General features: G+C 46.5%; 1 protein-coding gene across 3 annotated transcripts in view; it reads right to left on the bottom strand.

Annotated features, from left to right (window-relative positions):
• Positions 1 to 6,186: 6,186 nt before the first annotated feature.
• The window catches only part of LOC135056899 (uncharacterized), a 77,190-nt gene continuing 64,968 nt past the window's right edge, over positions 6,187 to 18,408 (bottom strand). For all 3 annotated transcript variants that reach the window (XM_063962651.1, XM_063962653.1, XM_063962654.1), the window contains exons 12-15: positions 16,105 to 16,275; positions 14,167 to 14,237; positions 12,860 to 12,964; positions 6,187 to 6,631 (exon numbers count right to left, since the gene is read on the bottom strand). In XM_063962651.1, coding sequence (XP_063818721.1) covers positions 6,483 to 6,631; positions 12,860 to 12,964; positions 14,167 to 14,237; positions 16,105 to 16,275 — 496 coding nt within the window. In that variant the 3' untranslated portion in view covers positions 6,187 to 6,482. The remainder of the gene's footprint in view (positions 6,632 to 12,859; positions 12,965 to 14,166; positions 14,238 to 16,104; positions 16,276 to 18,408) is intronic.

The following is an 18,408-nucleotide window of genomic DNA, read 5'->3' as shown; positions in this document are numbered from 1 at the left end:
CAGAGGATGGAGGAGCAGCAAAAGGCCATTCAAGCCTATACAGCTACCTACGATATAGGCAAAGGAGGGGGAATGCACCTGACTCAAGCGCAGTGGAGAATGATTTAAACGTTGTGCAAGGTTCTGCAACCCTTTGAACTTGCCACACGTGAAGTCAGTTCAGACACTGCCAGCCTGAGTCAGGTCATTCCCCTCATCAGGCTTTAACAGAAGAAGCTGGAGAGATTGAAGGAGGAGCTAAAACAGAGCGATTCCGCTAGGCATGTGGGACTTGTGGATGGAGCCCTTAATTCGCTTAACCAGGATTCACGGGTGGTCAATCTGTTGAAATCAGAGCACTACATTTTGGCCACCGTGCTCGATCCTAGGTTTAAAGCCTATGTTCTATCTCTCTTTCCGGCAGACACAAGTCTGCAGAGGTTCAAAGACCTGCTGGTGAGTAAATTGTCAAGTCAAGCGGAACGTGACCCGTCAACAGCTCCTCCTTCACATTCTCCTGCAACTGGGGCTGCGAGGAAAAGGCTAAGAATTCCGAGCCCACCCGCTGGCGGTGATAGGGCAGTCTGGAGCGAGTGCTGACATCTGGTCCAGACTGAAGGACCTGCCAACGATTACTGACATGTCGTCTACTGTCACTGCATATGATTCTGTCACCATTGAAAGAATGGTGGAGGATTATATGAGTGACCGCATCCAAGTAGGCACGTCAGACAGTCTGTATGTATACTGGCAGGAAAAAGAGGCAATTTGGAGGCTCTTGCACAAACTGGCTTTATTTTACCTAAGTTGCCCCCCCTCCAGTGTGTACTCCGAAAGAGTGTTTAGTGCAGCCGCTCACCTTGTCAGCAATCGGCGTACGAGGTTACTTCCAGAAAATGTGGAGAAGATGATGTTCATCAAAATGAATTATAATCAATTCCTCCGTGGAGACATTCACCAGCAATTGCCTCCAGAAAGTATACAGGGACCTGAGATGGTGGATTCCAGTGAGGACGAATTAATCATCTGTGAGGAGGGGGATGTACACAGTGAAAGGGGTGAGGAATCGGACGATGAGGAGGAGGTGGACATCTTGCCTCTGTAGAGCCAGTTTGTGCAAGGAGAGATTGATTGCTTCTTTTTTGGTGGTGGCCCAAACCAACCAGTCATTTCAGTCACAGTCGTGTGGCAGACCCTGTCGCTGAAATGATGGGTTTGTTAAAGTGTGCATGTCCTGTTTATACAACATAAGGGTGGGTGGGAGGGCCCAAGGACAATTCCATCTTGCACCTCTTTTTTCTTTAATTTTTCTTTGCATCATGTGCTGTTTGGGGACTATTTTTTGAAGTGCCATCCTGTCTGACACTGCAGTGCCACTCCTAGATGGGCCAGGTGTTTGTGTCGGCCACTTGGGTCGCTTAGCTTAGTCACACAGCTACCTCATTGCACCTCTTTTTTTCTTTGCGTCATGTGCTGTTTGGGGACTATTTTTTAAATCTGCCATCCTGTCTGACACTGCAGTGCCACTCCTAGATAGGCCAGGTGTTTGTGTCGGCCACTTGGGTCGCTTAGCTTAGTCATCCAGCGACCTCGGTGCAAATTTTAGGACTAAAAACAATATTGTGAGGTGTGAGGTGTTCAGAATAGACTGAAAATGAGTGTAAATTATGGTTATTGAGGTTAATAATAATATGGGATCAAAATGACTATGATTTAAGCTGTTTTTGAGGGTTTTATGTAAAAAAACACCCGAATCCAAAACACACCCGAATTCGACAAAAAAGTTTTCCCAAAATGCGTCCGAATCCAAAACACGGCCGCGGAACCGAATCCAAAACCAAAACCCGAAAAATGTCTGGTGCACATCACTAATATATATATATATATATATATATATATATATATATATATACATACATACACTGCTCAAAAAAATAAAGGGAACACTAAAATAACACATCCTAGATCTGAATGAATGAAATATTCTTATTAAATACTTTGTTCTTTACATAGTTGAATGTGCTGACAACAAAATCACACAAAAATTATCAATGGAAATCCAATTTATTAACCCATGGAGGTCTGGATTTGGAGTCACCCTCAAAATTAAAGTGGAAAAACACACTACAGGCTGATCCAACTTTGATGTAATGTCCTTAAAACAAGTCAAAATGAGGCTCAGTAGTGTGTGTGGCCTCCACGTGCCTGAATGACCTCCCTACAATGCCTGGGCATGCTCCTGATGAGGTGGCGGATGGTCTCCTGAGGGATCTCCTCCCAGACCTGGACTAAAGCATCCGCCAACTCCTGGACAGTCTATGGTGCAACGTAGCATTGGTGGATGGAGCGAGACATGATGTCCCAGATGTGCTCAATTGGATTCAGGTCTGGGGAACGGGCGGGCCAGTCCATAGCATCAATGCCTTCGTCTTGCAGGAACTGCTGACACACTCCAGCCACATGAGGTCTAGCATAATCTTGCATTAGGAGGAACCCAGGGCCAACCGCACCAACATATGGTCTCAGAAGGGGTCTGAGGATCTCATCTGGGTACCTAATGGCAGTCAGGCTACCTCTGGCGAGCACATGGAGGGCTGTGCGGCCCCCCAAAGAAATGCCACTCCACACCATTACTGACCCACTGCCAAACCGGTCATGCTGGAGGATGTTGCAGGCAGCAGAACGTTCTCCTTGGCGTCTCCAGACTCTGTCACGTCTGTCACATGTGCTCAGTGAGAACCTGCTTTCATCTGTGAAGAGCACAGGGCGCCAGTGGCGAATTTGCCAATCTTGGTGTTCTCTGGCAAATGCCAAACGTCCTGCATGGTGTTGGGCTGTAAGCACAACCCCCACCTGTGGACGTCGGGCCCTCATACTACCCTCATGGAGCCCGTTTCTGATAGTTTCAGTAGACACATGCTCATTTGTAGCTTGCTGGAGGTCATTTTGCAGGGCTCTGGCAGTGCTCCTCCTGTTCCTCCTTGCACAAAGGTGGAGGTAGCGGTCCTGCTGCTGGGTTGTTGCCCTCCTACAGCCTCCTCCACGTCTCCTGATGTACTGGCCTGTCTCCTGGTAGCACCTCCATGCTCTGGACACTACGCTGACAGACACAGCAAACCTTCTTGCCACAGCTCGCATTGACGTGCCATCCTGGATGAGCTGCACTACCTGAGCCACTTGTGTGGGTTGTAGGGAGGTCATACAGGCACGTGGAGGCCACACACACTACTGAGCCTCATTTTGACTTGTTTTAAGGACATTACATCAAAGTTGGATCAGCCTGTAGTGTGTTTTTCCACTTCAATTTTGAGGGTGACTCCAAATCCAGACCTCCATGGGTTAATAAATTGGATTTCCATTGATAATTTTTGTGTGATTTTGTTGTCAGCACATTCAACTATGTAAAGAACAAAGTATTTAATAAGAATATTTCACTCATTCAGATCTAGGATGTGTTATTTTAGTGTTCCCTTTATTTTTTTGAGCAGTGTATATATGTATATATATACACACACACACACACACACACACACACACACACACACACACACACACACACACACAGAGTATATAGACCAGCATAGAAGGCTGCACTCAGGAGATAGTTTTGCAGTGGTGAAAGAAACTCGTTAATTGCGTGTAAGTCCGACGTAGGTTTCAGGTAGATACCAGTTGTCAGGGACCTGGGTCATTTTTGGATCGTTTTTGTAATCACCCGTACCTTTTAAAAAGGATCTTCCCCTAAAGAGCTCACACCCATAACACTGCATCCTTCGAAATTGGACAGGTCGAATTGTTACCATCTGTGTCAGGGATGGGGAACCTTCGGCCCTCCAGCTGTTGTTGAACTACACATGCCACCATGCCTTGCTACAGTTTTGTTATTTGGCCATGCTAAAACTGTTGCAGGGCATGCTGGGATGTGTAGTTCAACAGCAGCTGAAGGTTCCCCACTCCTGATCTATGTGAACTAATATCAACTATATGCATCATGTTTTATAACATTCTGTATTAGCAACCTCTGTTTTCACACCAGGAATAAAACTTTCGGGTATCTAATTTAATACCAGTTTCCTGAATATTTTATTTTATAATATTTTATTGTATTGTGTAACATTGAGTGACCATTTGCAAAAAGGTATAGTACCTGTTAAGAAAGTAGTAGCACACCTGGTGTATTTTTTCGTGTTTATATATATATATATATATATATATATATATATACACAGGTTGAGTATCCCTTATCCAAAATGCTTGGGACCGGAAGAATTTTGGATATCGTATGTTTCCGTATTTTGGAATAATTGCATACCATAATGAGTTATCATGGCGATGGGACCCAAGTCTAAGTACAGAATGCATTTATGTTTCATATACACCTTATATACACAGCCTGAAGGTAATTTTAGCCAATATTTTTAATAATTTTGTGCATTAAACAAAGTGTGTGTACATTCACACAAATAATTTATGTTTCATATACACCTTATACACACAGCCTGAAGGTCATTTAATACAATATTTTGAATAACTTTGTGTATTAAACAAAGTTTGTGTACATTGAGCCACAGAAAACAAAGGTTTCACTATCTCACTCTAACTCAAAAAAATCCGTAATTCGGAATATTCCGTATTTCGGAATATTTGGATATGGGATACTCAACCTGTATATATTTATTCCTTTTGATATCTCCTCGCTGGTTACTCACGGATGGTCTCATCTCACTCTCCTGTTTTCCTCGCTGCGTGTTTTGGCGCCGCACACAATAATAAATGATGTAATCGGGTCTCTGACATGTAAGTGCTGTAGTCAGCGATACATACTTACCTACTGTTTTGTATACACCAGTAACCTGTTATTACTCACAACACATGAATCACTATGTGACCAGTTAGTGATGTCATTTGCTCAGAACCATCCCATGTCACCTAAGCGCAACCTCATGGGAATGCAAGGTATGCCAGGGACAGCTTTTCCCATTCAGTACTCTCTCTGCATGGATGTGATATGATCATTTATGCCGACATTCAGAATTTCATCACTGACGAAATGTTGACTTGATAGAGCATTGACACATAGTCCCTGGTGGCCCAGCCGTAAATTACCTGCTCCAGCGGCATCTTCTGGGTCCCAATGATCATGTGAGTGTCATTACTGTCAGAGGAGCATTCTCACGAGTTCTCTGGCTTTATCCCTTACCGTAATCCTTACCCATTACTTTCTGATCTGAAACTACCAATAGCCAGAGATTGGCGCAGGGACCAGCCACCCCGCTGTAATGGCCACACACCCTGCTGCTGCTGTTGGAAGCCTGACCAGCATCATGTTGTACGTATGTGGGACAAGGTTCATGTGGTCTCATTTCCATCATTTCTCTAGAACGTTCTGCAGCATTTTATGAATTTGTTTTTCCGCTGGCTATATAATGTGCCAAGTCTTCTTCACATACAGGAACAAGGCCTGCTGGCTGCCAGTTGTCTCAACTAGAACTGGGGTTTCATAGGGAAGGGGGTGAGACTATAATAAATTATCCACCTCTGTGTACGACCAGTATCTTAGTTTGAAGATCTCATCTTGTAGGAGACTTGGGGCAGCACGGTGGCACCGCTGAGATCACAGGCATTCCCTGACCTGAATACAACAATAACAAGACCATGTTCCAAAATTACAAAATAACCAACAGTGGACGGGCTGTCATCTGGCATTAGGAAAACAGGAATCTTCAGTTTTAAATTTTATGAGTATTTACAAGTGTTGTGGTTATCAACTGTGAGTAGACTAGACTTACTGACCACAGATCTGGAGTCAATCGGTAAAAATGTACCATATTCTGGGGGAAATGTCTCAGAGCTTGGAGAGAGACAAAATACCAGCCAATCAGCTCCTAACTGCCAGGTTACAGGCCATTGGTTGGTACTTTATCTCTCTCCAAGGTTTGATAAATCTCCCCCTCTTTACGTTAATATGCCACACTCAGGAATCAAACAAGTGCTTGTAAAACCCTTTATCACCTTCCCCGGCCCTCCTCCTCTTCCTCTAGCTGCTCTAACGCTTCTGGGGGTGACAGAATATATAACAACGTGTCAGAAAATTGTAAGTAACTTTTTGTTCGTTTTGTAAAAGTCGGCATGTTATCCCGGAGCGTATGTATTGTACGTCTATTTTAAATATACAGTATGTCTTCCTTTACTGCAGTGAGAAAGTAGTCTAGAAAATTTGTTCTTTTATTAAAAATATAAATACATCTATATGTGAGAGAGAGAAATCACTGGCGCTCAGGATAGGTTAATGAATCAGACGCATTTACAATGAGCCATCGACCATTCCGAAGAGTCACTTAAATTACTTCCACCTTTTCTTAAATAGTCACCAGAACTGAGAGAGGAGGAGAAGCTGATGAGGTGTAAACGGTAATAGATTATCAATCAGGGACAGGAGCAGGTAAGTGCCAGACAGCAGAGGCTGAGCGGATTAGGCCGCGGCCGCCACGTGGAGTTTGCGGTTATTTGGGATGGAGCTTGGCCCGAGCACTCTGTAGCCTTTTCTCTTCCTGCAGGTTCCGGATGCAGGCATTTCGGCTGATGGGCTGGACGTGAGACATGGGAAACCACCCAGACTGCAGATCAGCGAGCCGTAAACCATGCAACCATCCTGGAATGAGACGTGACAAATTAGCCTAGAAGTCATGCAATCATGTAATATTCAGGGGTCCATTTACTAAGATGGAGATAAAATGGACGAAGATAAAGTACCAACCAATCAGCTCGTAACTGCTATGTCACAGGCTGTGTTTGAAAAATGACAGTTAGGAGCTGATTAGCTTGTACTTTATCTCCATCCACTTTACCTTCTTCCAAAGCTTAGTAAATAGACCCTTCAGTCTGATAATACGTTATTTTAACACTTTTTTTTCTAGGGGAGATTTAGTGGCAGGCCAGACTGACCATGGGGCAGATGGAGCTAAAGCCCTAGGTCTCCACATAAAGTAGGCTCAGATGACGGACCAGCCGGTCGGCCATAAATAACAAGTATTACATTTGCATTTATATTTTTCTCACATAATGATGCAATTTTTATACTTTTAGGTATTTAGGAGACACTGCTGCTGGATTTTATTGCTCGGGTGTTATTTAGGTGCAATGCGGTAATCATGAAGCAGATGGAAATGTGAGAGATTCTGGAACTGTAAAGTTTTGGCCAATTTAATTCTATGCTAGGTTGATAAGGGTGTAATAGTTCCCACTTCTTTCTACATGCACAGGGCTCCCTCTACTGGTAGAAACTGGGATTACAGCATGGCTCATACTACATGGAAGATTAATACTTTGGGGGATATTCAATTGGCTGCAAAAAAAAACCCAAAACTTTTATTCACAAAAACCAGACCTATTCAATTATTCACCATTGATAATTCTCCATAGGTTTTATTGCAAATTTCTTTTCACCACCTCTGAGCAGGTGAAAAGTTAGGGAAAATCCCTATTTTAAAAGGTAAAAATATTAGGATTTGGGGGGTCATTCCGAGTTGTTCGCTCGGTAAAAATCTTCGCATCGCAGCGATTTTCCGCTTAATGCGCATGCGCAATGTCCGCACTGCGACAAGTAAATTTGCTATGCAGTTAGGATTTTTACTCACGGCTTTTTCATCGTTCTGGCGATCGTAATGTGATTGACAGGAAATGGGTGTTACTGGGCGGAAACAGGCCGTTTTATGGGCGTGTGGGAAAAAACGCTACCGTTTCCGGAAAAAACGCAGGAGTGGCCGGAGAAACGGAGGAGTGTCTGGGCGAACGCTGGGTGTGTTTGTGACGTCAAACCAGGAACGACAAGCAGTGAAATGATCGCAGATGCCGAGTAAGTCTGGAGCTACTCAGAAACTGCTACGAGGTGTGTAATCGCAATATTGCGAATACATCGTTCGCAATTTTAAGATGCTAAGATTCATTCCCAGTAGGCGGCGGCTTAGCATGAGCAAATCTCCTAAAATCCGCTTGCGAGCGAACAACTCGGAATGACCCCCTTGGTTCAGAACCCCTGGGACACCCCCTTAATGACTAATTAGGCACTTAAGAAGTTAAAGTGCTGTAAAGTGAGCTTCCGCTTTGCAGCATCACTTTACTGCACAGGGTCACAGTGCAGAACATGAAGGACTCGTGACCGACAGTGCTCACCGCAACACAGAGGCCCGGCTCCTGGCACTGGTAAGTATGTTTGTTTTTTTTGTAAAGGTGATCAGCTTGTGTGTCCATTGGCCACACAGAGCTGATCACACTGGGCAGGGGCCAGAGAAAGCTGGTCAAAAGGCTGCAGATCGCAGTGCTGCCCTGTGATCTCGCCAGCCTGAACTGGCGTAATTATCACACGGCACACTGCAGAGTTTTTTCACATTTTTTTTAGTAAATTCAGCCACATCGCATTTCCCAATATAAGTATGGGGAATGCGATCTGGGTTACTAAAAAAAAAATGACAATTAAATGGTTTGGAGCGGTTTTTCCCCAAAAATTGCTCCAAATGCCCTTTAATACATTCATTGACACTAAAATAATGTGAAAAGGGTGTGAAAATAGAAAACTCCCTTTTTCACATTATTTTAGTACAAATAAATGTTAATAAATAGGCCTCTTAGTGACTTATTTCTATAATGCCGTTGTCTGAGCAGGGCACCTAATATACCAAATTAAAGCTCTTGGTCTGTAGATGTGCAGAATTATATCGGCTTTGTAATTGGTTGCTTTGTTCTGGAGTTACGTGGCAAAACGTCCTCTTGCTGTTTACAATGCATCACCATTGTGCTCTGGAAAATGTGACAGTTAGTGAACTCTCCCTGTGCACCTGTTGAGTAACGTGGAACATGTGACCCATGTGGTGGTCTGGAAACTGTGACAGTTATTTGCAGCCAACCACTAAGCAGGGATTTTTTGAAATGTTCCCCCAGCAAACCTTTGCTAGTTAGTGTTAATTGGCCAATAATGACATGTTATTTTTGTGGTAAAAAAGTGCAAAATTATGGAAATTGGGGTACAAGGTATGGAACAGGTATATTGAGGTGCTTGAGTAAGACAAGTGTTTTTAGGCTTGCAGGTGGGAGTAATCGGGACTTTTTGGATTTTAAAGTGGCTTAAAATGACCCAAATATATATTCATACCCATTTTTATGTACCACTGATTTAATGTTAGCACTTTTTTTTTTTTAGAAAAACACTTGCTTTCTATTATTTACTTTTTTACTTTAAAAAAAATGCTTATAACAGCTATTTGACCCAATTTACGTACCCAAATACTTTTATTAGGACCACTAATACACTTCTATACTCTTATTTTGCCTTTTTGGGGTACAGGCAGATTTCCCCATTGTCACCTACAATTTTCTCTGGTTTTGTCGACAAGAACTATTAGACAAATCCCGTCTTTGGACACTTGCAATTGGATAAGCTGAAAAACGGGATAGTGCATACTGGTGAAAAGAAGCATTTTCACGCGATAGGTGCAAAAGTCTACTTATCCAGGAAGTTAGTAGTTTCTTTGAGGAAGCCCCCATAAGAGGAGCGAAACGCGTCAGAAGTAGACCATTGGACCCTTGTACCAGCTTATTTGCACCCCTACAATATACCATCATCCAGCGGTACTATTCGTGGATCAAACGGAGATTGGCGGAATACAACCGTGACTGAGGTGTCTGTATACGGCACTTGGAGACGTGTACTCAGAGAGCCTGGAAGTCGGGTAAACAATCAGCACAGCAGGCGCCAGTGAAGCGCCGTTCCCGCAGCTTGGAAGTCGGGTAAACTATCAGCACAGCAGGCGCCAGTGAAGCGCCGTTCCCGCAGCCCGAGACCGTCTCTCCTGTCATTGGACTCTCCCGTGATACAACCACTGGTGCAAGCTACACGTAAGGCTCCAGTGTGGAGCGGTTATTCTGCACAATACTATCTTCCTGGTTAAGTGGTAACATATTGAGGAATTCCAATACATAACCACGTTTAAATATGTTATTCACTACATGGGTGCGAATTATAGTTGGTCAATTGATTTTTTAATCCAATACATGGACTGATTTTTATTTTTAAAAATACTCTGTGCACAGAGTTTACCTGAGATCCACCTCCTATAGTTAGGTAATATATTTGTTAGTGATTTTATTTTGACCGGTCTAATAGTTCATTGTAAAGTGTATATATATATATATATATTTATATGTATTATTAAAAAATATATAGAATATATGAATTTATCCATTTGTCCTTATTGAACTTTGAGCCATATCATACTATTTACAGCGCAAGAGGGGATTAGTTCAGTGTTCTAGTGTTACCGGAGACTATAAAGTGCCGGTTCTTTTTTACTTGATTTACCCCAAGTCAAGCTCTCTCCTGCAGCTTGAGTATACAGTATTTGCAGTATTATTTATATATAATTTTTTAATATTTGTAATTTGACCATCAAATTATGGTGATGATATATTAGCGCCTGGTTACATTCCTTTGTATTGTGGCAAAAGTCTACTTGCAGTAAATGCAGAATATCCAAAATTTCCTAGGAAATTACTTCTCAGTATTTAATCATATTCTGTATGCAGATGGCTACACAGTGCCACTTCCCTTATTCTGCATGCAGAGTATCACTTCCCTTATTCTGTATGCAAATATGTCTGCACAGTACCACTTCCCTTATTCTGTATGCAGAGTATCACTTCCCTTATTCTGCATGCACAGTACCACTTCCCTTATTCTGCATGCACAGTAACACGCCCCTTATTCTGCATGCACAGTACCACTTCCCTTATTCTGTATGCACAGTACCACTTCCCTTATTCTGTATGCCAATATGTCTGCACAGTATCAATTCCCTTATTCTGTATGCAAATGTCTGCAGAGTACCACTTCCCTTATTCTGTATGCAAATATGTCTGCACAGTACCACTTCCCTTATTCTGTATGCAGAGTATCACTTCCCTTATTCTGTATGCAAATATGCCTGCACAGTACCACTGCCCTTATTCTGTATGCAGAGTACCACTTCCCTTATTCTGTATGCAAATATGTCTGCACAGTACCACTTCCCTTATTCTGTATGCAGAGTATCACTTCCCTTATTCTGTATGCAAATATGCCTGCACAGTACCACTGCCCTTATTCTGTATGCAGACACATGCACAGTATCACTTCCCTTATTCTGTATGCAAATATGTCTGCACAGTGCTACTGGCCTTATTCTGTATGCAGACCATGCACAGTTCCACTTCCATTATTCTGGATGCAAATACCACTGCTATCAATTGCATGTAAACTGGTGTATACAGTATATAATGTAATTTGGCATTTCTACATGCATTCACCCAGCGAATAACACTTATTTGCTCCCACTCACGACAACAGGACTTTCTTCGGGCTGCACCCACTCTGTGGAATGTCCTACCACGCACAATAAGACTCTCCTCTAGTCTCCACACCTTCAAGTGTTTCCAGAAAACTCACCTCTTCAGACAGCTCATCAAATTACGGAACTGCATAACCTTCATGAACTTTTCTGCCCGATTACATCCCCTCTATGCAGTCTATATGAACCCTCACATATTTATCATTATTCACTTTCCCATCCTCCAGACTCCAGGCCAACATTGCAGTATGACCATATCATACATCCAGGGCCATCTTTTCGTATGGGCTCAGTGGGCAGTTGCCCAAGGACTCCAGGAGTATAAGGGCCTTAGGCTGATAGCTGAGTGACCCCTTTTTCCAGACGTACCAGATTTTTGAAAATCGGCCATGGGGCACCGGAGATATTCGACTTCAAAGCAGTGGTCCCTATCCGAGCCTGTGAATTGCTCTTCCCAGCCAGATATCTTGGGTTCTGTCTGACTTAGAGTTTTTATGAGGGTATAATCCAAACGCTGAGACTCTCCTCTTTCACTGGACAATGGCAGCTTGTCTCTACTATGCCCAGAACCAGAGATATCAGCCTTCCAGCAGCTGGTCCCTGCTCCAGCTTCACACACCCGGCATGCAGTTTTATATTGTCATCGGAGGATTGCTCGGATTCCTGAACTCTGGTCCCCAAGTCCCCAGTACCTCCTGACAGGTGTCCCCAGTACCTCCTGACAGGTGTCCCCAGTACCTCCTGAAAGGTGTCCCCAGTACCTCCTGAAAGGTGTCCCCAGTACCTCCTGACAGGTGTCCCCAGTACCTCCTGACAGGTGTCCCCAGCACCTCCTGACAGGTGTCCCCAGCACCTCCTGACAGGTGTCCCCAGCACCTCCTGACAGGTGTCCCCAGCACCTCCTGAAAGTTGTCCCCAGTACCTCCTGACAGGTGTCCCCAGTACCTCCTGAAAGGTGTCCCCAGTACCTCCTGAAGAAATCTGCAGTCATACAAGCTGCCCTCCCACTGGAAAATGATGAATATTAAGCCTACTCCAATATCCACCCCTCCCCTGTGTATTAAACCCCCCCTACCACCCTGTAAGTCATGTACCAGGGCCCCTTTATTCAGCCCAATGCCCCCTTCTACAGTTTAGTGTTCTCCCTCCCATCTCCCACCATCTGTGCAGTAACGGAGTAATTAGCAGAAATTACTGCCCCAGCTCCTACATGCAGAGCAGAAGATAGAACACCCCATACTGGCGGCAGGACATCAAAGCTGCCGCTGACAGCACCCCCCACCCCTACCGCTGGAGGATGGGTAGGGGCCCCAGTGCATTGCTGTGCCCAGGGGCCTACACTGCTGATAAGACGGACGGCCCTGCATACAGCTCACCAAGAACTTCTACAAATTTGTCCAAATGCTTTAATCATCGTGAGCAAGAGAACTCCCGGTGTGGTCACAGAAACAGACGTAGCACCTGTAACATGCATGTGGCCTTATGTGTATAAGCATACTTACCGTCATCGCTGTTCTGCGTCACCATCAGGATATCGGCTTTCTCCAGCGACAGCTCGTCATTTTCACGCGATTTATAGGACTTTAAGCACTGCATCTGTGACAAGCCTGGGGATGGAAAACATGGCAATGAGCAACGTCTCTTACAGGGTCACTTAGTATTTGGGCGTAGTACAAAAGGTCGATCATGTGGATTTACGGTGCACAGATGGGTACCCTAACCCTAAGGCAGCGGGGTCAGAGATAGCACCAGGGTGAGGGGCGAGCAGGCCATGTGCGGTGACCCCATGGCAGGGGAGCCATGACCAACCGGGCAAAGCACCCTAACACAGACACCCACAGTGAATGGGATCTCCCTGTAATATTGGGACCCAGCCACAGCCTGGACAACACGCTCTAGAACCCTCAGGGAATCAGGGGGCAGATGTATTAACCTGGAGAAGGCATAAGGAAATGATAAACCAGTGATATGTGCAAGGTGATAAAGGCACCAGCCAATCAGATCCTAACTGTTAATTTACATATTGGAGCTGATTGGCTGGTGCCTTTATCACCTTGCACTTATCACAGGTTTATCACTTCCTTATGCCTTCTCCAGGTTAATACATCTGCCCCCAGGTCCACAAAAATGATGTGTTGGATACAGAGACTGCAGGCCCTTGGAGAGCAGAGATGGACAATACAGGCAATTTTGGATACACTTAGGTAGAGTATGTATCTAACCTATGACAAGATATGGGGCAGAGAAGTGATAAAGCAGTGATAAGTGAAAGGTGATAATGCACCAGCCAATCAGCTCCAATATGTAAATTGACAGTTAGAAGCTGATTGGCTGGTGCGTTATCACTTTCCATTTATCACCGCTGTATCTTTTCTCCAGGCTTAATACATCTGCCCCATACTGTAGGTATAACAATACATTTACAAATATTGCAACAATTTATTTTTTTGTAGCTAATTCATTATTTCATTTTAGGAAGGAAGGATGTTCTTTTAAAAGGAATTGTTGGGGACATTCTAGAACATCCTTTTTACCCCTGCAACAAATAGGAAACGGCCGATGACAATATAACTACAATGCAGCTCCCAGGGAAAACTACAATACAGCCCCAAGGTCACACCAGTGTGGTATCACAATATGTACAACAGGGAGGGGGCTGCAACATTAGGGGAGTAACGGAGAAGAGGAGCCCCCTTATCCTGTCCTCAGCACAGCAGGCTGGTGATACAATAGAGGGTTCCACAGACCACTGGGTCCAGGATTTGTACAGGGCAGGATCCTACTGTATAGGTGACGTTCAGCATCTCACCGTGATCCCGCATGAAGTCGATCTCCTCTTTAGGGGGCGATAGTGCAGAGATCCATCTCAGCTTCTGGCTCCTGGGGACAGAGAACGTTCCACCAGTTATTTATTATTTATTTAATAACAGTTTCTTATATAGCGCAGCATATTCCATTGCGCTTTACAATTGGAACAACAGTAATAGAACAAACCTGGGTAAAAACAGACAGACATAGAGGTAGGAAGGCCCTGCTCGCAAGCTTACAATCTACAGATATATTACATTCTCAGCATTAACAAACGACACAACCACATGGAAGAAATTTCAATAACAATCTACAAGGTAGACACGGAATAAGAAAAAGGCTCTATCGTCACTCTTCCCTATCTAACAAAGGGTTAAACATCAGAGAAACCAGATTTCTCTAGCCTAAAGGGCCCTACACACTTGCGATCCGCCGCCGAGCTGCCCAACGGCGGATACGGCCGACCCAGTGGCGGGGGGGCCGTGACGGGGGGAGTGAAGTTTCTTCACTCTCCCTGTCAACCGGCTCCGTAGCAGTGCAGGCAAATATGGACGAGATCGTCCATATTGGCCTGCATGCACAAGCTACGGGGCACCAGCGATGAATGAGCGCGGGGCCGCGCATCGTTCATCGCGGGTGCCTCCACACTGAAATATACGAACGGTATCTTGTTCATTAATGAACGAGATCGTTCATATCTTTCACAAATATCGCCCAGTGTGTAGGGGCCTATTACCCTATTTGGCACACTTTAGGGCCACCCTTGGGGGCCTAATCATTATCACGTATGGGCCTGTTACACATGCTAGTTTCCGCATGTATTAAGTAACGGGCCCACTCCTTACAATGGGCCTGATACAGCTGCTATTCAAAAAATTCAGAAATTTTGCCTGCAGGAACCTCTGCCATCTTCAGATGATGTTAGTTCCGAGCTTCCCGCTCCTTCCTATGGTCAGGAAATCTGGGTTGCGAAGCGGGAACTGTTCGTATCCCTCTTTCCCGCGTCCTCTGGCACGCGCACCAACAGTGCTGGATCAGACGAGGAGGTAAGTAGGAGGTGTAAGCTTCTGCCACTAATCATCTGTGGACTCAGCAGTGGTCTCGCCAGGATGGCTACTTTTCGGAGCAATATAGAATTGCTGTGGTCTTTTAGTATCCACTGCCGCAACTCACCCTAGATAATGAATACGCCCCATTAGACTCTACGGGGATGTCTGCTTAACTCGATTCACAGCTGAGATACAGCGGGGTGACTGGAGAGAGACTTGGATGGGGGGGGGGGGGGTTGTGGCTGTATCAGTGGGAGTCATCTCATCAGATGCCAGGTGGCTCATACGAGTGGTACGCTAGTGTTGGTTGCTGTGGGTTACAGCACATCTGTACAGCATGATTAGACGAGACGCTGTGCCTGGAACATCAGTGCTCACATGTAGGTGTCTCGGGTGCTTGTGTGACCAGTAGAAACCATTGCACCACTCTGCGATAGTCCCAGCTGTTGAAGGAGAGCGCAACCCGTCCTATTCTGAGACATCCATTATGGCTGAGCGTAAATACAGTGACGGCCTGTAATCACACCTAAGCAACTGCAGGCCACAATCCCCCCTATACTTCCACAGGCACAAATCGCTGGCTCAGCCCATTTTATACAACCACCTATGCTACTATGAGGAGATCCAGAAAACATGCAGAGCTGCGAGACCCAAGGATGAAGGGAAGAATAGTGGACTTGGGAGTCTAGTGCAGAAAGATAAAGTACCACTCAATCAGCTAACTGACATTTTCCAAACACAGCCTGTAACATGGCAGATAGGAGCTGATCGGATGTTACTTTATCTCTCTCCAATGCTTAGTAAATGGACCCCATAGCTTTTTACATGAAGTATTCAGGGATGTTTCATGTTAGCAATCAGCCGGGTGAATAATCAGAATAAACACTCACTGGGTCTCCGTCCGGAAGATGTACTCTGTCTCTCGCACGTCCTGAGCTGCGCCAGCAGCGCTATCGCGCAGGAACACACGGAAAATGTTCTTCTGGTTGGAGTGCAATTTAATCTCGCATCGTTCCACCCGGAATTCGGAGGAGTGATCAAACACCACGAAACGTCCTCCCCTAGAACACAGAGAGGACATAGGTTAATGTGGTCACGTATGATGGGGACAGAGGCGTCCGTGTAACCATTTATCATAGACACTTTCCCCATCCAGTGGTGGAGCCAGGAGCTATGTCACCTGCAGACAGCACCTGCCCAGGCCTCCCCCTCCCCACATGCTCTATCCCATACATAACAGCAAGAGGGTCTCCCTCACCTGCAGACAGCACCTGCCCAGGCCTCCCCCTCCCCACATGCTCTATCCCATACATAACAGCAAGAGGGTCTCCCTCACCTGCAGACAGCACCTGCCCAGGCCTCCCCCTCCCCACATGCTCTATCCATACATAACAGCAAGAGGGTCTCCCTCACCTGCAGACAGCACCTGCCCAGGCCTCCCCCTCTCCACATGCTCTATCCCATACATAACAGCAAGAGGGTCTCCCTCACCTGCAGACAGCACCTGCCCAGGCCTCCCCCTCTCCACATGCTCTATCCATACATAACAGCAAGAGGGTCTCCCTCACCTGCAGACAGCACCTGCCCAGGCCTCCCCCACCCCACATGCTCTATCCCATACATAACAGCATGAGGGTCTCCCTCACCTGCAGACAGCACCTGCCCAGGCCTCCCCCACCCCACATGCTCTATCCCATACATAACAGCATGAGGGTCTCCCTCACCTGCAGACAGCACCTGCCCAGGCCTCCCCCACCCCACATGCTCTATCCATACATAACAGCATGAGGGTCTCCCTCACCTGCAGACAGCACCTGCCCAGGCCTCCCCCTCTCCACATGCTCTATCCCATACATAACAGCATGAGGGTCTCCCTCACCTGCAGACAGCACCTGCCCAGGCCTCCCCCACCCCACATGCTCTATCCATACATAACAGCATGAGGGTCTCCCTCACCTTCAGACAGCACCTGCCCAGGCCTCCCCCTCCCCACATGCTCTATCCCATACATAACAGCATGAGGGTCTCCTTCACCTGCAGACAGCACCTGCCCAGGCCTCCCCCACCCCACATGCTCTATCCATACATAACAGCATGAGGGTCTCCCTCACCTGCAGACAGCACCTGCCCAGGCCTCCCCCTCCCCACATGCTCTATCCCATACATAACAGCATGAGGGTCTCCCTCACCTGCAGACAGCACCTGCCCAGGCCTCCCCCACCCCACATGCTCTATCCCATACATAACAGCATGAGGGTCTCCTTCACCTGCAGACAGCACCTGCCCAGGCCTCCGCCCACCCCACATGCTCTATCCCATACATAACAGCATGAGGGTCTCCCTCACCTGCAGACAGCACCTGCCCAGGCCTCCCCCACCCCACATGCTCTATCCCATACATAACAGCATGAGGGTCTCCCTCACCTGCAGACAGCACCTGCCCAGGCCTCCCCCTCCCCACATGCTCTATCCCATACATAACAGCATGAGGGTCTCCCTCACCTGCAGACAGCACCTGCCCAGGCCTCCCCCACCCCACATGCGCTATCCCATACATAACAGCATGAGGGTCTCCCTCACCTGCAGACAGCACCTGCCCAGGCCTCCCCCACCCCACATGCACTATCCATCCAAGGCAGCATGAGGGTCTCCCTCACCTGCAGACAGCACCTGCCCAGGCCTCCCCCACCCCACATGCTCTATCCCATACATAACAGCATGAGGGTCTCCCTCACCTGCAGACAGCACCTGCCTAGGCCTCCCCCTCCCACATGCACTATCCATCCAAGGCAGCATGAGGGTCTCCCTCACCTGCAGACAGCACCTGCCCAGGCCTCCCCCACCCCACATGCTCTATCCATACATAACAGCATGAGGGTCTCCCTCACCTGCAGACAGCACCTGCCCAGGCCTCCCCCTCCCCACATGCTCTATCCCATACATAACAGCATGAGGGTCTCCCTCACCTGCAGACAGCACCTGCCCAGGCCTCCCCCACCCCACATGCGCTATCCCATACATAACAGCATGAGGGTCTCCCTCACCTGCAGACAGCACCTGCCCAGGCCTCCCCCACCCCACATGCACTATCCATCCAAGGCAGCATGAGGGTCTCCCTCACCTGCAGACAGCACCTGCCCAGGCCTCCCCCACCCCACATGCTCTATCCCATACATAACAGCATGAGGGTCTCC

Source organism: Pseudophryne corroboree, chromosome 3, assembly GCF_028390025.1.
Source record: "Pseudophryne corroboree isolate aPseCor3 chromosome 3, aPseCor3.hap2, whole genome shotgun sequence".
In the NCBI taxonomy this organism is placed as follows: domain Eukaryota; kingdom Metazoa; phylum Chordata; class Amphibia; order Anura; family Myobatrachidae; genus Pseudophryne; species Pseudophryne corroboree.
The sequence above is the reverse complement of the archived record's forward strand: the minus strand, read 5'-3'. Positions and strand labels throughout refer to the sequence as shown.